Source organism: Neocloeon triangulifer, unplaced genomic scaffold (genome assembly GCF_031216515.1).
Source record: "Neocloeon triangulifer isolate White Clay Creek 2 clone unplaced genomic scaffold, ASM3121651v1 ptg000017l, whole genome shotgun sequence".
NCBI classification, from domain to species: domain Eukaryota; kingdom Metazoa; phylum Arthropoda; class Insecta; order Ephemeroptera; family Baetidae; genus Neocloeon; species Neocloeon triangulifer.
The window spans coordinates 1,058,760-1,082,889 of record NW_026775559.1 but is presented as its reverse complement, the minus strand read 5'-3'; the positions used below and the strand labels follow the sequence as shown (position 1 = coordinate 1,082,889).

Sequence of the window (24,130 nt, the reverse complement as noted above, 5' to 3'; positions counted from 1 at the left end):
AATTTTAGCAGTTGACTGCAACCCACGCAACGAAAACACCATACAAACGCTAGGAATATTTTCTTACTTGTATACTGCAATTAATTGATCTGTCTAGTTTCGCTAGACAAAAGCATTTAGTTCTCTTCAAGAATAAATTAAACATTTTTTTCTCTATCAAGAGCAACTTGAACTGTGGGTCAATTGCGAGTCGTAATAAAAAGTAATTCACAGTCTAGCGCAGATGAAAAAAGTCATTTTTTTTTCAATAATCTCAGAAAGGTTCATTCTAACGATCGATCTTTGCAAATTGTGGCACTGCGATTTTTTTTTCAATTTTTGAATATAAATAAAATTAATATATTTTTCCTTTAAAACATAAGATTTTCCTTAAGAGAAACTTAACCAAATACTTTTGAACTAAAATTTGAGCCTCAAAAGTTGCCTTGTGAACTTTTAGTACATAAGTAAAAATTGTTCTTTATTTACTAGAATGCAATGGTATTATTAAAATTTCACGTAGAAAAAAAATAAATAATATTTTTTAATAGTCAAATAGTTCTCAACTCCTAAAATTATCAATTTTTAATCATTACAGTTTCAGAATTTACAATTTTAAAATTCATATTTTTATTTCTTCATCGAAAACTTAATATTTGTTTTTCTCAGGTACGATCTGATGTACGGCGTGTCCGAAATCGAGAGCTACCACATGTTGGACGCGGTTTCGCTGGCGTACGGCATGCTGGAGCAGGAGCGAGACCAAATGCTGCACAATTACATCTCGGCGCGTTACGAGCTGCGGCCGGATGCCGTTTTCGCCAGGGTCCTCCAAAGGTACAACCCTGGCTGGCAGGTGAGCGGCCACGAGCAGACTGTGTCCGCGGAGCAAACCAGGGACCAACTTCTGAGCATTCTGACCGACGCCAGGACGACGGCGCCGCTCGTCCAGATGGGCAACTTCCACTCTGTCGTCAATCCCAAGTCGTACCTCTACGTCTTCACGCACAGGTCCAAATATGGCGACTACCCTGCGGTGAGTACAAAATTTCATTCTTTACTGTTTTGTTAAGGGCTTAATTCCTGCCTTTAAAACAGACAAATATTTTTTACTCAAATTTTGAATACAAAATTTAAATGTAAATATTAGAATATTAATTAAAGTAAGTAGAATCTCTATAATAGTTGGAAATAATCTCTTTACAAGACATTTTTTCTTTACAACCAATTCTAAGATTGGTCTAATTTTGGCAAAAGAGACTTTTTCACCTCTAAATCACATTATAAACCGCAAATAACACTTTTATTTTTTTTTAATATTAACATATAACCTTTTTAAATTTTTCTATATTTCAATTTTTTTTCCTTTTTTTAAAGTAAAAAAAAAAAAAAAAAATAGAACAGGCTTTACCAATAAAATGGAAATTTAAAGTACATGAATTATATCATTCCTCACGAAATTTCTAAGAATTATGAAGAATAGTTGATGAATTAAATTTTTACTTAATTTTAAACAGTTATTCAACGTTGCCTTTTCCTTTTTACTTTCACGCTCCTCTTTCTTTTTTTGATGAATTGATTAAATTCCTTCATTTCTCTCCACCTCTGCCATCTCGGCAAATAAATCCGCCAATCATTCAATTCTAGCTCCCGAACTGTGCGACGTCTCTGCGGTTCGCTCTTAAAAAAGTTTACCGAGAAAAAGCACCCTTGAGGCCGCGCGATAAAATTCAATTTCAATTTGCTTGCGAACGACTTAATTCGGCGGCGACAGGCAAAAGTAGTGCGAGATCTCAAGTGGAGCAGCTTTTTGCCAGCATTCGGCTAAGTCATTCATCAAGATATCCCTCTCCATCTAATAAAACTGTCAGTCCTCTACCATGACGTACCGTAATGTAGAGAATTGAGTTGTAAAATTCTTATTTACTTTTTAGCTCAGACGGAATGAGAACAACGGGTATTATGATAAATCGTGTGTGTTCTCGGCCGACTTGTTTAGATATTTCAAGTCAGTCAGTTAGACTTGATGGTCTAGCCAGAGAGGCCAGAGAGAAAAGAGGAAATTCCATTTTCCTCCTCGGAAGAGCAGCTAGTCAGTCAGGCTCGTCTTTATCACTCTGCTGACGGTGTGTGTAGGGCGTCTTTATAAGAAATGATTTTATTACTTTCACTTCACCCTTCCAAACTCAATTCTGCCCTCTCTTTCTGTCTCTTTCCTCCGTCGGAGAGTGCGCAGCGATTTTTATCAAGTCGTCGAGTGGCTCGGCAAATAAATGGCACCACTTGAGATGACTGATTTTTTTCTGCCCTGGGACGATTTTTGAATAGAAATTATTTTTTCCCTCGACTTTTCTCCAGTCCAGAATTACGTGATTCGACGGCGTAAGATACAAGAACAAGGAAACTTTTTGATTAAAAAGTTGCAAGAGAGCCGCTGGGGGTCGATTTATTATCTGGTCGCAAATTGACGCCCCGGCCGCGCATTGTGCGCCGCTAATTGACAGGGCGGCAAATAACAAAAGGGCCCCGCTTCCTATAATTGACGTTTTGCAGCGAAGCCTGCGCGCGAAAGCCGTTTTTCACTCTCTTTCTCGTCACTCAATTTGCGATTTCATTTTTCAAATTTCAGCTTATTTGATTATTACAAAATTTCCAAAGCGAAAATTGGAATTGAGCTCTAACGTTTCCTGGAATAATATGAAATTGGTTTTCTACTCAACACAACAACATAGAATTTTGTTTTATGCTCTCAAATTTGGGTGGCTGAGAATTAAAATCAGCTGATTTAAAAAGCATAATTATCATCGTTTAAACTATATGTGCAATTTTGAGGAAAATTAAAATCATTTTTTTTTTAATCAGTATGTTCGCCCGTTTTTTACTAATTGTACTATTATCTCTAATTTGTACTAAAGCCTCATAGTACAGTAAGTATTTGGTTTATAATATTTTTACTACTAAAATTCACATTCATTAAATGTGCTCCCAATAAATTCCAATTAAAATCTAAAAACGTATTTGATTCGGAAAATCGAAATTCATAGTTTATACATCAAATTAAATTAAATAAGATTTTATAAACCCCAAATTCACGATTTACAGTGTTTGAAAATAACAATTTTATTGTTCATTTACAAATAAAAATGTGTTATTTAACTTCGTAATCAATTTTTTAAACAGGACTTCCTGGTCTGCTTAAAATCTACTTTGTTTGTAAAAGAAAAATTTAATTTTTTCACAGGCCTTTACTTATTTTTAAAACGCCGCCCACCCGTGGGAAGTTTGGGCACTTTTTAATTTTTTTTCGATGTTACATTAATTAAATGTTTACTTGACCTTTACACAACTCTGTCAAATTTGTTAAAAGAAAATCTAAAATTAAAAATAAAAATTTCCCGTGTTTTAAGCGTTTTTACGTAAATTGGCAATTTCATTTTAAATTTCGGCCTCTCTCCATCTTCCCGCATATACCTGGGTACATAAATAATAAATTTCGTCTCTGGAGGAAGTAATTTCAGTTCCTTCCTTTCCCGGCTCTTTAGCCCTGAGGCATAAATTTCCCTCTTCTCTCTCTTTCGGATGCAATTTTATGTTGACGCCCGCGAGGAATTTTCAAGTCTTGCACGCAAACAAAATCCTTAAGATTCGCGACACGCGGCCGGATTTTGAAGAAAAGAATTGGCGAGAGGGTGCCGGAAACAATTCCAAAGCCAGATTTACAGCATCCTCCCTATCTCGGAGGGCTGCAATTACTGCTTTTCCTTTCCTCGATCGAACTCTCTCCGTGGCGCGCGCGTTAACAATGAGATTTTCCATACGTATTATCGGCAACGCGGCATTACTCATTGGAATGCCATCAGCGATACACTCCTGTGATTTACTACCATTGTCGTTCGCTCCTGTATTGTTTACGCGACTCCCAGCGGGAGACTTATCGATTTTGGATGCGACACGCGCCACTCTCCGCTTGAACGCTCGAATACTGCATTGAATTGCTCCCAATTTATCTAGAAATTAATTAAAAACCAATGACGAATCAGATTCAAATTGTATTTCTATTTTTTAAATATTTATTTAAAAATGTTCTCTAATTGATTCAATCAAAATGTTTTAATGTATTAACTTTTTTGACAGCTAAAATATGCTAAAATTTAAAATAAATTTGTGTTTTATTTTTAAATTTTTATCACAGAATGATGAGAAAGGTATCTTTGCGGCTCAAATATTATTTTAAAGTCTCAGGTTAAGTCGCACAAAAGTCCAGTTAAAGTCTTTTTTCACCTTATCAATTTTTCTAAAATACATATTTAAATACTAGACAAGTAATAGATTATTTTGAAGTACTTTCTTTCAATTTTTATAAAAAATTTATTATGCACAGTAAATTTGTGTAAAAAGTGGTTAAATCATCTTCAAATCTTTTTCGTGAAATTAAATTCTAATTTTAAAAAAATACCCGTAAAACGATTCTTCATAATATCTTACTGTTAGTCAGAGTCTAGACATTTATAAGTGTCTTGAGCAAACAACATTTCATCAAATCAATTTTATTGTTGAAATTAACGTAGCTTAAGTTTGATTACAAAACTTTCAGCGATTAATAAAGTGATTGTTAACAAGATCAAACCTGCGCAAGGAAAGGCGCCCTTCCGTGAACTTCGAGCCACCTACAGGTTTCGAGAAACCATCAACAGCAGTACGAAGTATGGCAAAAATGGATTATTAAACAGTGCATTAAGCTGTGCAAAGTTTACCACCGAGCAACTTTTGTGTTCCAAGTTGGATGGAGCGAGAGAGTCCAAGTTGTATAAGGCGCTCTTGTGTGTGCAAAATCAACTTCAATTCCAAGCGTGCAATTATCGCAAAACCCGTGCCGCAATTTCTCCCTTGATCGAGCCTCGATTAAGAGCTCCTCTCCGCAAATTAACAAAATCAAAAGTGCAAGGCGAAAGTTCAAAGTTGGTTGGCGAACACAAAGATCGTTCCGTTTGCGCACGTGTGCAAATTTGATCGCACGAAGATAGCGTCTCGCTTTATTTCGCACCTCTCAACGAGCGCATACGGCAGAAGCCACGAATAACCCGAAAAATTCTCACTTTTAAGTATTTAAGTAACATTAATTACAAATTCAAAATTATCATATCAATTACTTTTTTTGTAGTATTGATTTTAAAATCATTCAATGGAAATTTAACCCTCAATGAAAATTTTAAATTACGAATTATAACTGGGGAAATCCAACTTATAACTGTAAACAAAAAGTTTTGAAAAGTAATCGAAAATTCTTTTAAAAGAAAAATCCGTAAACTGTTCCGCTGATATTATTTTGCACAAAGGTGGGTGTCCGGCGGGCGCCGCGCGTCCGAATTCCTAATGAGACGCGGCCGAGAATAATAATAACGCACGCTCGCTCGCGCAAGGAGGAATGAGGCGAAATGCTAATTTGACGAGCGGTGCCAGCTGCCGGCGTCCAGTCTGCTTTTTTCTTCGACACGCGCGGCTCCTGGCATATTTTCAACTCTCGGCATTTTAATTTTCAAAGAATTTCGCGGCCGTCTGGCCGTCGCTTGCCGCGACCAAACACGCGGGGGGCTGCGCGCGGCTCCATCGATTTTCATATTTGGTTCGGCCGCCGCCACCGCTCGACCGCTTTCCCGTTTTCCAGCCCATTGCAGCGAGCGCCGTATTTTTACTTTTCTGTTTGCCACTCATTTGCGCGCCCCGATAAATTACTTTTATTGGCCGCTTGCTTTTATCAACCCTTTCGACTCATCAGAGATGAATTGGCCGGTGGATTTTAGTCACTCGCTCGCTCGCCGCTCCTTGTTTTATCGCCGCATCAGATTTGCGCGCCTCTTGAATTATTACCCAATTTTCGCCCAAGTTCATGGAACGGAAAAAAACGCTCTTTTCTTCCTCGCTGCAGCCTTTTGAGTAATGGACGGACGCCGAGTTGATGGCGATTTTCCGCCTGCCTGAAACGCGAGATTTTTAGCACACGGGAATTTTTCAAGTCGGCGGAATTTTCATCTAAAAAAGGAATTGAAATTTCACACTGAAAAACACTTAATACAGGTGTACTTTGTCAAAGACGTGGATATTTTCAAGTTTGCACTTTCAAAATGTTCTCTAATTCTTCCTACAAAAAAAATCAAATTCTTTGAAAATATAAAACAAAATTATTTTATACTGTTTAATTTTTAATATCTCTCACAAAAATTTATTCCGGAAAAAGGATAATATTTAAAAATTTGGTCACTGTGATACAAGAGAAAATTTATTTTGTGGGCGTTCAAGCAAAAACAATAAGTAGGAGATTTTTTGGTAGTGTGTACTTAATATTCTGATTTCTTCCAGTTAATTTTGATGCTTTTATTACGAAACTCCAAGCAAAATGAATTTTTATGTATAAATTTCTAGTTTTACTTTAAAAAAAAAAAAATCAAGTAATTGGTTACTGAAAGAAATAATTATGCTTTTGGAAAAATGTTGCGTCAGTGAAATTTTCGAATTCAATTAACTTTTTTCCATTAGGAAAATCTGATACTCTAGATGAAGCAATACCTGAATTTGGTGACAGATTTTAATATCTTTCCTGATATGCTTCGTTTTAATAACATACCTAAAATGGCCGAATTTTAAAAATATATTTCAATTATTAAATTATCAATCTTTACATTTGAATGTTAGTGTCAGTATTAAATCTTACTACTAAATTATAGGAAATGCCATGTTCATCTGGTGTGTTAAATGGTATATAAATTATTGCTGCTATCCAATTGTGATTCAAACTCAATCTACGGAAAGTAAAAATAAAAACCCTTTTGTATTGATAAGAGAGACACTTTGTTGAGTTATTGTTCTATTATCCAATTTAAAATAATTTTTTAGAAGGTATGAAAATGATTTTTGCATTCAATTTATCAAATTTAATAGCAATTTGTGAACATGACATAAACGTATTACTTAAGTATAGAGATCTTTCATTCACAATGAATATTATTATCCTTATAAACATTAATTCAATAGACAGAGGAACTTGCCATCAACTCACAAATAGACTCCAAGAGAGAATGTTCAGGAAATTTGCAATGAAATCGCACACTCGTGAATGTCAGACCTGCCATACAATGAGCCAAACAAACTCTGCTTCGGAAATCTATTCCAAGACAATGTATGGAGCCTGGTGGAGTGTCTCGTTAAGTCGAATTATTTGCTCCTCTCGGTAAATGCCGTGCTCGAGTTCCTCCATCACATAATTGGTGCAAACACAATGCAAAAGAAAGCAAGCGCTCTGAAATCCACAACCCCCGAAGAAACGACGAAAGCTGCTTTTCAACCACTCAATTTGAGAGGTTTTCTTCCTGAGTGAGCAACGGCGGCGGCGAAAATATCCTTCCCTGATGGGGCAGGAACCTAAGAGGAGTTTCCAAAAAAACGCACACCGGGCGAAAACTTGTTGAAAGTATGAAACTCTTTGAACACTCGCGCCATAAATTGTTATATGAAACATTCTTTCTCGTCTTATCAAAGCAAAACGCCGACGAAAATTGGTTCCGTAGAAGAGCAGATGAGATTCTTGGTAGAGGGAACATCGCCAATCCTCAGCAACTGACTTTTAAAGCCTTTGATAAATTGGTCGAGGGAATTGAAACAAAATAATATTTTGTAGTTATTGTTTTGTAAAAATCCTGCTATTTAAACCAGAACAACACTTCTCATTCAATCGCTATTTTTTCCTTTCATGTTCATATTTTTTTTCACTTGGTGAAGAAAGTTATGGAATAAAAATCAAATTTAATAATAAAATTTAATTAATATTCAAATATCTATTAAATATTTAATAATAAATTTACTTTGCATATTAGTTTTGCGGGTTGCATAAAGCTCACAAGCTATTACAGCTGTTTTCTTTTTCAATTTCAGAACAGAAATGACCACAGTTTTTTATTTGTATACCCTATTAATTTCTGTGGAAAGAATTTAAATCGGGCGTAACCGAAGATTGGCGGCGTTCCCTTGCAAAAATTGGCATTGAGATGCTCTTTGGAATTCTCGAAACTAGAGAGAGAGAGCGAAGAGAGTGCGTGTTTGGCGGTATGTTTTGACGCGGTGCCATTAATACTCATTTGCAGTTCTCGCGCCACGAATTTCGCCAGTTCTAATTGATTTACGGCGCGCGGTACAGACTCTGGGCTCGCGCGCGAAATTGAACAAGTGTACTCGAGAATTCTATTTAATCCATCGCCGCCGCGAGACTGGATTTTGCTTTTCTGCTGGTCCGAAATGATTTATGCCCGGCACGTGAGCGAGTCCCTCTTTCTTATTATTTGAACTCGTGCAGAAATTACAGCTTTAAAATTACCCTCGTAAAACACAAAGTTTTAGCCAGAGAAAAAAAATGAATGTGCCGCCGCCGGCATTTTCCTCTCTTTTGTTTTTCGGAATGAAAAAAGCGGCTCAGCGAAAGCGCCGAGGCCGATGACCAGCGAAGCGTGGTTGCAAAGAAAGAAGCAATGTAAGAAAGAGCTTTGCTTGATCAAAGCTTGCTGATTTGATATTCTTCGGCCGGATGACCCTGCAGTTGATGAGCTCCTTAAATGATTACATTTTTAATAAGGCTTCTATTTGAAACTTTTCAAGCCCAAACTTCACTAATGGTTAAAAATAGGTTTTATATCTGCAGGGATAAGGTATTTACAAAAGTATTATTTTCCTCCTCAAGTTCTTCCGATGATGCGTATAGTCATAAATTTAAAATTCCAAAACAAAAACGCACTTTCGGCACTTGCTATTGAGTGCCACTCAAGCCAGGTACTTTAGGCTTTCTATCCACACAATGGTTGTTTGCAAACATAATTTATCATCGCCTGCTTTCTCAAAATTTGACACTGGATATTGATTTTTATATGCTCAGACTTTCAAACTGCCAAGCTCTCAAGATATAATATACGGTTTTTTTTTAGCAGATGGGTCAAATATTAAGAAAAAAATTAAAAACTCTCTAAAAGAAACATTTATAATGCAGAATAATTATATTATTTTCTAAAAATTATAGATTTTTTCCCCTTATAGAAAATGGGGCTTTTTTTAATTTTTCAAATTAAATGTTAAAAATGGTGTGCGTATTTTTGCTCAAACTTTGTAGCTTCAATGGCTTTGTTAGAAAATTTTAACAATCTAAATTATTATCTAATTTGCAAAATGGTGAGGCGTGAGAAGCTATTTTAATCAAAATTATAAAAATCAATGTCAATTTAATTTTAATGAGAAGAGAAGAGAAAATGTTTCCAGCTAAAAAAAAGTCCTGGTTCAGGATAAACTCTCAAAATTTCAAACAGGAACATTGTTATTTATAAGCATTACACACATTGTAAATAAAAATTAATGTAAAATTAAAATTCCCCTAATACTTATTTATTAATAACAGTAGTATTTTTGAGTAAAATTTTAAATTAAAACAAAAACAATACTTTTTATATAAAATAAATTACAATTATAATAAAATAAAATGCTTTGAAAATTTTTGGAAGTTGCATTTAAAATATTTTATAAAATCTAGGACTTCAGATTTATAATTTTAGTTCCATCTCCATAAATTTTAGAGGTATTAAATATTCCCTACTTCAGAAATTGATATCAACATTTCTTAATTTATTGCTACTTATTTTTAAATTTTACCAATCTTTTTCGGAGTTTATCTGTAATCATTAATTAAAATTCTCGTATTGTAATAACTTTTTTGTATAATTTGCAGATTCCGGAGAGCATCCACGGCGAGGAGCTGCCGTACGTGTTCGGCGTTCCGCTGGACGGGGGCAGGTTCCACTTCCACCATAAGTTCACGCAGCCGGAGGCGGCGCTGTCGCAGACCATGATGGATCTGTGGACAAACTTTGCCAAAACCGGGTACGTCATTTTTAACTGGCTGTCGACTTAATATGGCTCAAGATTTATCTGCAGCAACCCGAACGCGCCCCGAAAGGCGAGCTTTCCGGCGCCGAGCGGGCGCGAGTGGCGGCACAAGGACCTCGACTGGCCCGAGTACGACACCTCCAACCAGACCTATCTCAGGATAGGTGAGTAATCAATCGCTTCTGCCTCGCCGCCCGCCTCCGGCACGTCTCGCTGTCGCTGCCCCCGGAATTAGCCCTTCCATCTTCCCTTTAAGACTTGCTGATGTAATAATCCCAGACGGATTACCTGCGATTTACTTGCGAAACGCTTTCTCCACTCGCGTTAACCTGTGCGGAACACATTTTCAGCGTGTGCCATGTATGATAAATGTGATAAATGTGGCACTTCCTTTGATAAAATTACTTACAAAGAAGGACAATTTTTAGTAAAGTTTTGGTTAAAATTGCAATTCTTAAAGCGCTTTTTTTCCTATTTTATATCATCATTTTTCAATTTTCAAAAGCAGAAAAACGAGAGATAGTTTGAAAATATGCAAAAATATGGAAGTTAAATTATTCAAGTACTTTTGACGCATTATAATAATCAATGTATTTAAAATTAATTCATTATATTATGAAATATTTTAATTCAAAAATCAAGGTGAGCTTTTAATTTTGAATTTTCAAAGTCATTTTTTAGTAATATGTCTTTTTACAAAATCATGAAATATAATAATTCACATTATTAGAGCTTTCAGTTATAATTTTTAAACAGAAATCATCAGAAGATTTTGGCTATGCCTAATTTATTTAAAAATATATATTTATTAATAAAAAAAAAGCAGGACAACATAAAAAATTAAAAAATATATTGAAAGTTGAATAATTGCAACCTATTAATTCAATTTTACGTGACATTAAGGCAATTTTGTTAATATAAATTATTTTATGCAATTTAGAAATTTTTCTTTTTCATCTTTTAGGAATTCCTCCAGACACCCGTCGCCAGTACAAACGCAGCTCAATGGAATTCTGGAACCGCGACCTTCCGCAGATGCTGGAGGACGACGCGAGCGGTCGCGACACTGTCCACCTTCTGCGACCGTCACCCCCTCCCCTGCCTCCGTCCATGGTTGAGCCCGACTGGACGCACGACATTTTCTACCCGGACGGCCCGCTGCCCCCCTTTCTGTTCACCGAAATCCCAACCGATCCGCAGGGTCACGCTGACCACCCGAATGACCGCGACGACGCGGAAATCACGGCAACAACCGAAGAAGCCGTTCCTGCGGGAATCCTGCTCGGCGGCGCCGCGTCGGTGCTGCGGCTCACGGTGGTGCTCGGGGTTTTGTTCCTCTTCATCAACCTCGTCGCATTCTCCGCCATCTATTATCAGCGCAAGAAGTTACGCGTGCAGGAGCAGCGCGTGCTGACCACCATGGGCCTCACTTCGGCCTCGTCCCATGACGGACACGCCGACGGTCCTCCGGACGGCGCACGAAAACCGTGGGTTCTCTCGCAGAACGACAACAACGCGGCGATGGACGCCAGCGCCAGGGTGCGCGACTGGATCGCGCACGACGTCTCGCCCGACAACTTCAGCGAGAGTGTCCAGGACAGCCCGCCCAAGGCTAGTTTCTACCCTGCCAAGAGCTCGGCGTCCATCGTGCTCACCCCCTCCCCCAGAAGTTCAATTGGTCAGTTTTCATTTTATTATTTTTTTTCTATTCATTTGGGAATTATTAAATCGAATATTTCTAATATAATATCTTTATAAATTTTACAATAAAAAACATTCTCATTATTTTCAAAATTAAACTATTTCTTTTTTTAAACTAAATTGTTTATAAAAATTTGCAACTCTTAAACATTTACAGTTTCTTCCAAACTTGTATGTAATGTAAAATATTAAATTGAAAATATTTTCACCAAGAATCAAAATTTAATTGATTCGGTTTTGCCACCGCTTTCGTATTAGGTTTGTCTAACATTTCACTCTAATTTCAACGGGTCAATAATAAATTATTTTTTCTCATTCTCTATTACTACCGTTTTTTTACATACTCATTAATTCATTCGTAATTATGAAGGGAAACGCAGCTTGAATATTTTATTTTTGAATCATTTATCAGAAGGCACGACTTATTGATCTTGTGCAGAGTTTAGTTTGCTTAATTTCATGCGTAAAATAATTCAAATTTGAGCAAATTAAGGCCGTATTAGAATGAAATTTTTTCAAATTTTTTGTGAAGCTTTAATTAACTTGCTTGCTAAATTTTTTCATTCAAATTTTCAAATTACAAAAATTATACTGTGCTATTCAATTTTCCAATACAAGAAAAATTAATCACTCGCATTTATTTATTTTTTTTTTATATATAAGCCGTTTCATGCAACTCCGCCCATTACGTTCAATGTTTCTAGAAAAATCTGTATCGTGCCTTGCAAAATGAGCTGTAATTTTAAATAAAATTCATGTTACTAAATTATGATGTAGGAAGTAGGAATTCAAAATTTTATATTTGAAAAAACAAGCTTTGTTTAAATTTGAAACTGGCCTGGTGATGACAAGTTGAAGATAAACATATTTATGTGAAAAAAATTATTTGCTAATTTTTTTTTAAACTCAAAATATGAATTATGATTTTTTTTATCAAATTTAAAATGCACGCTTAAAATTTGATTTCAGTTGATCCTGGTATTCCAAAAACTCACACCCCAGTGACCTTCAAGGACATCAACGTGACGTCCCTGGACGAGCGCACGGTGGGCAACGTCATGGCGGTGGACGCGCTGGACACGATGCGCCGCAAAAACTACCCTCGGGTCCTGCCGGCTGAACCAATACCGGACAGTATCATGAAGCGGCGGTCGCTGCCCATCGAAGGCCACCTGCAGCCGCCCGTTCAGTTCCAGGACGCCCAGCTGAAGGTCAGGCCGGCCCCTCCCCCTCGGACGACCGCTCTGCTGTCCCGGACGCCGAGTCGCGAGAGCAAACCGATGGTCCTGGACAGCAAAGGCCCCTCCACGGCGTCGGAAGGAAAGCAGGGCGATTCGGAAAACAAAAGAACCCCCGCCGTGGAGGCTAAGAGCAATTTTTTCAATTCGACCACAAATAATAATGTGGTCACCCAACCCAGAGTGGTGGTCAAACCGAGCATTCTGCCGAGGAAACCGTCGGACAGAACGCCGCGGGTGTCCATGGTGCAGGATGACAATAAGTCGCCGTCGCCCGAGACGAGTGACAATTCGACGGGGACTGTGAAGCACGTAAAATTCGATCCGAACGTCACCACCAGCTCGGTGTGATGATTTTATATTTTATCAGACTGTTAAATCTATTTACTTAGCTCAAGGATAATTTAATCTTTTATATAATTATTTGAAGAGAATTGTTAGCTTAGGAAATTATTGTTTTGCTGATGTAGATTTAAGTGTCATTATTCCAGTTATTACGGTCTTAAGCATTTGAAGGGATGAGAATTATGTTCAATGTTTGCCTTTTTTTCAAATTGCTTAATATTTCCAGTTGGTTTTGAGCTCGATTGAAATAGTTTATAATTATTATTATTATTTGAATTTTAAAAAACATAAGCATAGCAGCAAATTCTTTCAAAATTTACCATAAAGCAGAATAAATATAATTATATCTGTAAAAGCCAAGAAAAAATAGATCGCAAATTTGATATGCCTGCGACTCACAAAAAAATATTTGAGAAGCTGTAATTCTCATCCCTGAGCATTTCTTTCAATTTGTCCCATTTTGTCTTGTATTTTTATTGTTCCGTTTTTACACAAGCTGATCAACCACACAAAACACAGTTCAACAATTTAAAATGACCACGTACAAAAGCACAAATCAATATCTCAAACAACTGACAATGAAGACATTTTTGAGACCTCAATTTTCACTACCTTCGTGCCTTTTAAATACTTAAAATAAAAACTTGAAGCTTAAAGCAAATATTTTCAGCTCAACGAATGTGATTTAATATTTGCCGCCAGGCATTTCAGACGAAATTTGGCGATCTAAAAAGTATTTCTAAATTATTGTGTCTGAAGTGTTTTGGGACGGCGGGTCTTTAATATTTTCTGAAATATATCTTGTTTCACACATTTCTCGAGGATAATATCGCGTCAGATGTTTGGAGGAGGAAAAAACGAGAAACGTATTATTTTTAGAGCCAGTCGTATAAAAAAAATCATAGTTGGCGCGACGCACGCACATATCAGAAGAAAACAGGCTGGCTATTTTGACTGCGAGACGAAGAAAATCCCCTTCGAAAGTGACCCTATATAAGTGCGGCTGAAAATAGCCCCCAAAGAAGTGCACCACTCGAGCTTTCACCGCGGCGCGACAATGACATTTTGACACGCCGGTCCAATTAAAAAGAAGCGCGGGTGTCGCCGTTTGTCTTCTCGAAAATAAATAAAGGCAGCTCTCGAAAAAAATACGCGTCGCAGAACGTTAATAGTGATTTCTTTCAATTTTTATTCTCATCATCTGCGCGTGTGTAACATCAAGAATAAATAATTGTCTCCAAACAAGGATGGCTTTTCTTCTTCCTTCTTCTTATTTTTTTTTTCTTCTTCGGTATAGCGTGTTGGCAAGATCGAGCGTATCAGTTTTCTTAAATCTACGTATATACCTCATGTGTCTCTTGCTTTTTTTAATATAGTTATTTTCTCATAGAAAAATTGTCATCTCTTTTTACATATATAAAATGTAACACTTCAACAACATATTCGGTACAGATCGTGTGTAATCTTTTCGTGTTCACTCTTTCGCACCAAAACACGTACGGAATAATTCTTCATTTTTTATCGCTCACTTTTTTCACTCGATTTAAAACAGTTTCTCTTATAGTTTGCGTGTGTTGAGTTTCTTCTCGCTTCACAAAAAGTACAACTGCTCGCTTATAGGAGGAGTTTGTGCGCAATTCGGACCGAAAATAATAATCAATTCGCTATAATTTTATCTACTACGACTACGATTCAAATCTAACATACGAAAAATCAACTTGAAAAGTGGTGCGTCGCAAAATTTGGCACATTTTTCTGGCAATCAAGAGGCCGTTATTTTGGTTAAAGTACGTATTAAAGAGCACCACTTTGATCCTAAGGAAATTGGATACATTTATGATGTGTAACATTTAACACTATAATGACTAAGTGATACTGGAAGGATTGAAATTACAATTTATTTTTTAGGTGCAGAATGGAAATGAGCGCCAAATTTTTCAAATAAACGCTTTCAAGGTGGAATGAATTAAAAATAAGCATAAAATTCTTCCTCTAATAAATTGAATCGGAATCTTACAAATCAAATGAAAGTCGGAAGATTTACGAGAATTTAATGATTGCAAATTTTATTTATCATTTAAAACCTACGTTGCATATTTTGCACTAGGCCACCTCACTCATTCCACCTTAACTATCACAATAATTAGTAGTCTTTAGTCTACTAAAAAATTATAAATTTCAATCATCAGTCCAATTTAATCAGAATTAATAATTAAAGACCCATACCAGTAAATTTTTTTTTTTTTTAATTGAACAATCAAAGAAAAATTTGCTTACCTTCCCATCAAAAGATAAAGTGCCCGGAATTTAAGATTTTGAAATTCAATTCAAATTTATTTGTGGAGAAAAGTTTTACCTGCAATCATGGTTTGGAGTTTAATTAATGATACGATTTTATTACGTTGGACATAAAATTTGGTCAAATTTCAGCAAAGAAAATGTTAAAAAATTTACCGGTCTTGTCTTTAAAAAATCATCATCAGCCTTTGAAAAAAATTACTTTAAATGGAAAGTGTGCTTGAAAAAGAAGAACATCGTGCTAGCTTTCCGAATTGCTCACAAACTCCGCACTCGCTGTCCCTTTGCGCGTTTAAAGAACCTGAGGGCTATAGAAGTTAACTGACTTTTTCTCCTTAGTTATACATAACTCGAGAGGGGTATTTGAGACTAGCGCGGCGGCGATTGTCCGGCAGAGGGGTCAGGGGGGTTCCTTGGTCACACTGGCAGCAGACTGCACCGGAGCGTCAGACTCGGACGTCGGCCTGCGGGGGCAGTCCGCCGCCACTGCACTTGTCGCTGTCGCCGCCCCCGGAGGCGGGTTTGTGCCGCGGCAGGGTGGCCAGGTGGCTGGCCTCGACGCGGGGTGGCGGCGGCGGCCGCGGCACGTTCAGGTGGACCATGGAGCCGTTGGGCGGCGTGGCCGTCGCGTGTTCCGGCGGCCGGCACAGGAACGTCGAGTGTTCCATCAGCATTGACTGCGGCACCTGCGAACACATGCAGCGTGCGGGAGACTGGACCAAATTGGATCAAATTACTCCAAGAATTCATACAAACCTCAAACACACATCTAGGTTTCATTTTTTATTATTTATGTTATTTATGTATAATATTGGTGCTGATAACGACCTTTACAAATAATCCATTTATTTTAGAAGTTAAAAATTTGCAAATTTTTTCATTGTGTTAAACTGAATTTGATCATTTATTTAAGTAACTCGTTTAATTGATAGTTTGTAAACTAAACAAAAATCCAAAATGTGAATATTTTAAATTATATTTTTAAGTTTTTGACTTTTCAGTTTTTCAATCAATATATATTTAAAATTATTCTTTAAAATTCTTCAAAAAGTATATAATTACTGACATCTATTAACTTCACGCTCTAATATATCATGAAACTCTGAATATTTTCTTTTGTATCAAATTAAAAAAAAAATTATAGATTCATTGAATTTTCACTATCTAGACACAAATTTACTTGACTATTATCTTAAGTTTGTTTGGAGACACACAAAAAATTTATCTTTTATCCTAGCACGATTAAAATGTAATTTTACCATTTTTTTTCTAAAATTAAATTGGATCATTTAATTTTTTTATCAGCAATTTTTTTACAAAAACGATTGTGATTAATATTAAAATATTTTGTTTGCTTATACCTGATTTCGGGTGATGATATGTTGTTGATGGTCAAGGATGGTGATGGCGGTGGCAGTGGGAGGGGCGGCGGCGTGGTGCGCCTTGTCCAGGTGCTGCATGTAGTGCAGGGTGTGGTACTTGTTGCTCATGTGTCTGCCCTTGGAGGTTGGCGAGCCCTGCTGGTTCATGAGGATGCCGCCGGCCGGACTCAGGGTAGTGGTCGGCGCGTTCAGGATGACGGTGGTGGTGATCGGGTTGTCGTCCATCGCCTCCAGGTGGATTTTGTCGCCGGCGAAACTGGCGACGCCGCCGCGCTGCTGCTCCTGCATGTTTTTCACCTCCAGCCGGTGCTTGTCCCTGAAAAAGGAAGAACGACTTGGTGCTTTTATGAGAGCTATTTGGCGAGCTAATAATTTTTCACCGCCACTGAAACTTTCTTTTTGTTTACGAGCGTGTGCCAAAATTAAGACATGAGGAATTGCGCTTTTTTAAATGTGATATTTTATGATAGGGTTGTGCGAAAATATGTCCTACTTATTCCTGGGAAGGAGTGCTTTTGAAAGAAGAAAATTGGCAAGTTTATAATTCAACAAGAACTTTGGGAATAAGTAATATTTAGGGATGGGAAAAACAGAATAGACCAACGTCAGAATAGAACTAAAATTTACTGAATAAAAGCTCAGATGTACCTTTTAATTTGTTAAAATAGTGATTTTAGATATTTAGAATGTTTTTAAATCATGGGAAATCATAGCATATATTATTATGAAATTTTGTAAAATTTTACTGAAATTCTCCGTTAATCGCCTATTTTGAAACGTAAAATTTCATCCAATAACTTTCAGAAAAATGGTGTATTAATTAAATAATCTCCAAAAAAAACAGGCAAATTGTTGATATAGAGAAAAGTCTGCTTACACTTATTGGCAATTTCAGAAATAGAAAACCACCGGCATAGGTGCCTAATTTGCAAATAAAATTACCCATTATCCCAAAATATTAACATTGAATTTATTGAATTTTTAAATTCATTTTAATTAGAAGAGAATTTAATTGAATATTTAAATGATCTGATCTGAATTTTTTTTTAAATAATATCATTTTTTTTAAATCCTAAAGACATTTGCGTCATTAAACCGTTTTGTTGAGATTTGTTTTAAGACAAAAATCGTTGGAGACATAAAAGTTCGCAGAGCTACAGCAATCTTTTTATTTTTGGTAAACTTTGGATAAAAGCTCTTTCAATATGTTTCAATATTTATAATAATTATTCATTAAAAATAAAATTTAAATCGTGTTAAAAAAAATTCAAATTGAAAAGTTGTCGGACCCATTTTAAAATTACAATTTAACGTCTACGGTTAATTTTTAAATAAAAAATTGATTTTCTAACTCACCTGTTTGAAATCTCAAAACTATTAAAAACAAAAAACATATTTTACGTGGAATTGCTTGGCCTTGAAATAAATAAAATTGCCAAAGTTAAATTTATTATAGATTTACCTTTGGTAATAAACGCCAGCAAAAATGAGCACGTTGAGGATGAGCAGGGAGCAGCCGATGGCGATGGTGACGCTGAGGGCCGTGGAGTAGGCGCCGTAGCCGGGCATGGCCTCCAGACTGGCCATGGCGTCCGTCTGGTTGCGTCCGGCCAGCAGCCCGGAGGCGGTGGTGGGGGCGGCGATGATGCTGACGCACGTGGTCAGCATGGGTTCACCACTGGGCGCAAGGGCCGTGTCGTTACCCCGCCGCCCTGGCCCTGAGGTGCTGTAATCCACGTCCAGGGTGCCATAGTAGATTGCGTCCAGGGCGCGCACTGAGCCGTCGTAAATGTCTGGGTCGTTGTGGTTGCGGAAGAGATTGTGGCGGCTGGAAACGTCCTCCATGCCCGCCCTGTGCAGTTCAGGCACCAGTCGCAACCAGACGGACAACTGGTGCGCCCGGAAGTGGTTCTTCGTGCGTGGTTTCATACCTGGGAATAAAAATAATGGTCATTTTAAAATTTTCATGGTATTTTATTCACTACACATTAGTTACTTTTATTTATAATTTTATGTTTGATCAATAGATACTTAAAAAAATTAATTTTCATAAGTATTAATTTCATTTATTACTTATTAAAATTAAAATTTTGTGTAATTTTTTTACCTATTTCCAAATATTTTTGATGCACAGCATCGTACTCCTCCCAGACAATGTTGCGGAAGCGGTTTCTCTCCTTGGAGCCAGAAAGAATCGCCTCGTTTTTCATGTGTTCGTTGGGGTCTCTGTGGAAAATCGAAGCAGCATTAATTTCGGCACCTGCGCTTGCTTTAACTGAATAATGAAGGCGGGAATTCGCGGTGAAATCGCTGTAATGGAAAAACTTTTTCTGAAACTTTTACTCGCGGCGCAGGCAAAAAGAAAGAAAGCGAGAGGCGAGAGTCATTCCCTGACTTTTCACGTCCGACGTTTCATGTTTCATATAACCTGTTTCGGCGGCGCAAGAAAGAAACATGTCAGCGGGACATGCAAGCGCGACTCGGTTTATTTCCTCCGAGCGGAAAGTTGCCAAGTCGGAAAGTCGGTCGAATCACCCGGGAAAAGGGAAAACAAAACTGAATAACAAACCAAACCGTTTTTTGCTTGGAGGAACGCAAAAGTGCGATTTGAAAAGAAAAATACTGCAAAAATCTTAACAAATTCAATAAGAAGAATTGATGATACTTATCAACTAATTTAGATGATTAAATTCTATATTAATTCAGTGCCAAATTGAGGTTCAAATTAATTCGTCGGTTTGAAATGTTCGATTTCACTGTCGGCTACGAATTTTTGTCCAACTTTCAGAATTAAAAATAAAAAGCATTTGCCGGCGTGATCCTTTTTTTAAACTTTAGTATAAACATAGAAAAATAAATCCATAATTCATGTGCAGAAACGCCTCAATTTCCGCCTCTTTAGCAATGCTGATGAAAATTTTAATTAAACCATCAACGAAAACGAGCGGTGCGCACTGAAAAATGTTGGTTGGAAAATATAATCTGCCGAGTAGAAATTCAGGCAGCCGCAAAATAAATTAACCCTTTGGCTCGGCACCCACGCGTGAAGCGTTTAACCCCTGCTTGTACATACACACGAGAGACAATCTCGTCAATAATGCAAGAGGCCCATTTGCCACTCAGTGCCGCGTAAAGAGCAGCATCTTAGCACGACGTTGGCGATAAAATCGTAAAGTAAAAAACAAACCAGCGGAGCACTCACCCTGTGCGTGCGAAACTGGCCCAGAAGAGCATCACAGCCTCGGAGAGGGAAACCTCGGAGCGGGTGTAGTTTCGCGGGAAGTGGCTGAAGCCGTCGACTAACGGCGCGCCGAACACGTAGGGCAACTCTTCGCCGTGAACCGTGCCCATCCGCTGCAGATGAGAGAGAGATTGCGTTAGCTCGAGGGCCATTATCGGTTTTTGCACAGCCAGAATATATAACAACTGCGACTCCGATAAGCAACAACACACTGCTCGAGAGAGATGCAATCATTTTATTCTGGCAGCGGAAGTGCCAAATAAAGTAAAACGCTTATCAGCATTTCCAAGACAGACACTCTCGAAAATAAAAGAAGTGAGCAAATAATTATTCCAAATTAAAATTGAATTCAGAAAGAAATTGATTTTAAATACTAATTTTACTGTCCGTCCAAAATTTAAATTGACAGGAAAATTAATCAAATGAAAATAAATTATTTTGTAGTATTTGATTTCCAAATTAATTAAAGTATTCCCTTAGAAAACAAAACCTTAATTAAGTTTCCTTCCATGGCTTTTTTTTTAAATTGATGCCATTAATTCAAAACCTTCTTTCTCCGCCGGACCCATGTTAATAATTTTTTGCATACTTTTGACAAGTTTGACGCTATCTGTGCATTAGAGGATGAACATTAGGAAAAGTTCTGACAGCTTTTTCGTAAGTTGCGCTGCTCTGGTAAAAAGTCTGCCAAGTTAAAACCCCACAGATCACCTCGGGGCGATGGAGCCTAATAGCTGCTGTGGCAGGCATAGATTATGGGCCCACAGCGCACAAAGAAAGGAGAAAGTGGAAGAAGAGTTTAACCCTGCGCTCAAACGCTCGTCGACAATGAATTGCTAGGCACTAAGTGAAAATTTCCGCTGCCATTAAACAAGAAGTTTCTTAATCTTACAATTAGGTACAGAAAAAAGGAAGGAATAAAAAAGCGGTAAATTAGCCAATTTAATGTTACAATTAAAAAGTTCTATTTCACTTTTTAAAAACAAAAAGAGGTATTCCCACTGATGTTGAATTTAACAACAAGAAATCTCGAATAGGCATAAAAAGCAGCTAATAGGACTGACAAGATTAAGATTAGGGAAACCATTATAGACCAATCAAATGATTTAATATTTTAGGGACCTCATCTATCAAATTTTTGTTTTTTTAAAATGCAATCATCAGAGATAAGCAATTAAAAATCAAATTTCTCACAATTGTCACAGCAGTGACCCCTAAAAATGAATTTAGATTTGTTCTTTCAACAACAACAACAACAAATTAAGAAACGAAAAATTAAAAAATAGAATTATAAGAGATTTATATTCAATGATTTTTCGCTATTAAATGAAGATTTGCAAGCAGTTTTCAAGCCAAGTTGGAGAATAATTATTATAGCTTGGACGCACCTGTGGGTAATCGCCGTCCTTTGTCTGATAGTCAAAGACGTAGAAGAAGCACTTAGGGCTGTTATGCGAGGAGCCGACGCGCGAGAGCAGGTCGCCGGTGTGCACAACGGGCGCGACGTACTGCGCGTCGCTGAGGGCCGCGATGGTCGCGTCGCGGGTGTTGATCGGGTGCTGCACCGTCCGCTCCCAGTCGGTGTATTCGTTCACCACCGTGAAGAAAATCTCGTTCAGGTGGTAGCTGCGGGAAAAGAAAGCAAATGTCACGTGTGTCCTGCTGAAATATTTATTTAACGAGTCGTCTCGGCGGCCGCTCTTAACTTTTATCTGTGCGCGTTCGCACATCGCACCCACTTTATGGTGCTTTTCCTTTTAGTTTGGGCGGAGATGCTTTCTTTTACAGCGGCCGGCTTTGCTTTTAGGCGGGGAGAGATTGTTTTAGTGGCGCCGTAAAATACACACGACCGGGATTATTCAGCGCGGGTTATTGCCGATTAAACGCGGAATTTGTCGCCGGACGACAATGACGAGTGCACTTAACTTTGCAAATTGAAAATATAACGGTGCCTTAAAAGTTTAGTATTTTAATAATCATAAATAAAATTTCAAATTCTAATCATTTGCTTGTAATGAGCCCAAAATATGTAATTTTATTCTAGAAAATCTAATATTAAAATTAACCAACTCTTGGCTAAATAGTTCGAGTATTAAAAAAAGCATAATATACCATTTCAGTAAAAGCGGCTTCAAACAGGAATAAATAAACAGGACGTGGCAACATTGAAGTCGGATTGTTCAAAATTTAATTCCTCTTCAATTAAATTTTCAGAAAATGAATATTTATGAATGGAAATTTACATTGATTTGACTCATTAGCTGCAAATTGCGATTTTGTTTACAAATTTTAGGCAAAAACCAACACAGATTGAAATCAGATTATTTTTTGATCAAACCGCATTAAACTAACTAACTTGCTGGCATGTACTCATTCAATTTTGTATGATTATCCTTTGGCTGCTTTGAAATAGCGGTGCCAAAAATAACATGATTATATATTGGTAGTTTTTACTCCAAACTGCTGATTTACGTACAACACCCATTTAAAGACTGATAAAAAAAAGTGTAAATTGGATAAATCAACCTATAAAACAACTAAATTTTGAGGAAAGACTTCTAATAAATTTAAAAAAAAAATGTCTAGAATTACTATTTTTAAAGCTCTCAAAACTTTGATGAGGATAATCTCATTTCCATTGCAGTAGTCATTTTAAATGTAAAGTTATGGCAAAGTTGACCCGGTTTCTCGCAATTGAAAATGTTGCCTTTGAGAAAATGCGTCTTGAGAGTAAGTATGCAGAGGCGTCGAGCGCGTTGCATAACTCGTCAAGAGCTTTTTGAAAGTCAAATCATGTCGCTCTAGTGAAGAAATTTCGAATGAGAGGGAAAAAAACTTGACAGAAAATAGGAGGGCTTGAGAAAAAGTTTTTGCAGATCTTCTAGGAGAGGGGAGAGAGTTGCAGCAACTTTCGCACAATCGACTTCTGTGAACGAGCCATTGAAATATTCCCAACTTTGTGACACAAAGAAGGCTTTTGTCTCTCACTTGGCCGTAATTAAATAAAAGGGGAAAGAGAGCGAAAGTCTTGAACCGAAATTCGCCCTGATATTCTTCCGAGTCCATCCAACTTCAAGTATACACACCGAGCAAAGCGAGTTTGCTCAAGTTTGGCGCACACTCATAATTGACTTACTCGTGCCGGCCAATGGTGGTGGGCGAAGCAAAGTTTACTCACTTGTAGGTGTTGCGAACGTAGGTCCGGAAAATCTTGTCCCTCCGCTCGCCCTCGAAGCCGGCCTGCACGTCGCGCGCTGAAAAGTGGAAGAGGGCCTCGCTGGTGACCACTCCGAAGAGCAGGTCGTAGTTGCGGTTCGACACGCTCGTCGACGTGCTCGAGTCGCTCATCACACCTGCTCGGCAACACAACAAAACGTCAATATTAGTGAGACACACCGAGACGTATATACTTGCGAGAAAATATGTGGTATTTTTAGTGCCGTAAAAACACAGCCGGTGGCGTTTTACCAAGATTAAGGCTTTTACAAAATTGCACGGCCAGAGTATAGCACGTGAGTGTAAAGTACAAGAGAGACTCTACTACTTTTTGGTTGATATTTTGCGGAGCATTTTCCATTAAAGGCCCTGCATTAATATTTTTCGTTGAGCCTCTCCATGTAAAACTTGACGTTTTGCTCATTATTTTGTTCAAAATAAACGATAAAATGAGCTACACTAAAATTGATCAGAACTACTTATAAATACAATAAAAATATATAGTTTCAAAATGAAGCAAGCAAAGCAAATTTTTTAAGATACAAAAAAAATAATGGCATTAAGATTTTTAAATAAATATATTTAATTTAAAGAAAATAATCTAAAATACTGGATTATAAAAATGAGATCGTGTCTGTCATTTTTTATGATTCTCCATCAAAATTCAATATTACTCAGCCGGGGTAATATTATTCTAACAAGAAAACTTCCGAAAATTTAAAGTTTCTTCCGGCAATTTTGTACAATTGCGTGTTCATTTCCCGCCATTTCCCCCCAAATTAAAAGACATCAATCCTCCTTAATGTACTTTGCCG

The 24,130-nt window shown here is 37.3% G+C and overlaps 2 protein-coding genes across 3 annotated transcripts in view; one reads left to right on the top strand and one right to left on the bottom strand.

The window, feature by feature from the left end:
• The window catches only part of LOC132203156 (neuroligin-4, X-linked-like), a 27,467-nt gene extending 13,032 nt beyond the window's left edge, over window positions 1-14,435 (top strand). Inside the window, exons 5-9 of the mRNA XM_059630692.1 lie at window positions 649-1,015; window positions 9,737-9,888; window positions 9,943-10,058; window positions 10,859-11,572; window positions 12,565-14,435. Of these exons, the coding sequence (XP_059486675.1) occupies window positions 649-1,015; window positions 9,737-9,888; window positions 9,943-10,058; window positions 10,859-11,572; window positions 12,565-13,184 (1,969 nt within the window). The 3' untranslated portion in view covers window positions 13,185-14,435. The remainder of the gene's footprint in view (window positions 1-648; window positions 1,016-9,736; window positions 9,889-9,942; window positions 10,059-10,858; window positions 11,573-12,564) is intronic.
• Window positions 14,316-24,130, bottom strand: part of LOC132203157 (neuroligin-4, Y-linked-like) — a 26,093-nt gene continuing 16,278 nt past the window's right edge. Inside the window, exons 7-13 of one of the 2 annotated variants that reach the window (XM_059630693.1) lie at window positions 23,278-23,452; window positions 21,488-21,725; window positions 20,061-20,212; window positions 18,966-19,084; window positions 18,321-18,789; window positions 16,838-17,174; window positions 14,316-16,189 (exon numbers count right to left, since the gene is read on the bottom strand). In XM_059630693.1, the coding sequence (XP_059486676.1) occupies window positions 15,923-16,189; window positions 16,838-17,174; window positions 18,321-18,789; window positions 18,966-19,084; window positions 20,061-20,212; window positions 21,488-21,725; window positions 23,278-23,452 (1,757 nt within the window). In that variant the 3' untranslated portion in view covers window positions 14,316-15,922. The remainder of the gene's footprint in view (window positions 16,190-16,837; window positions 17,175-18,320; window positions 18,790-18,965; window positions 19,085-20,060; window positions 20,213-21,487; window positions 21,726-23,277; window positions 23,453-24,130) is intronic. The other variant, XM_059630694.1, reaches the window with a different exon arrangement.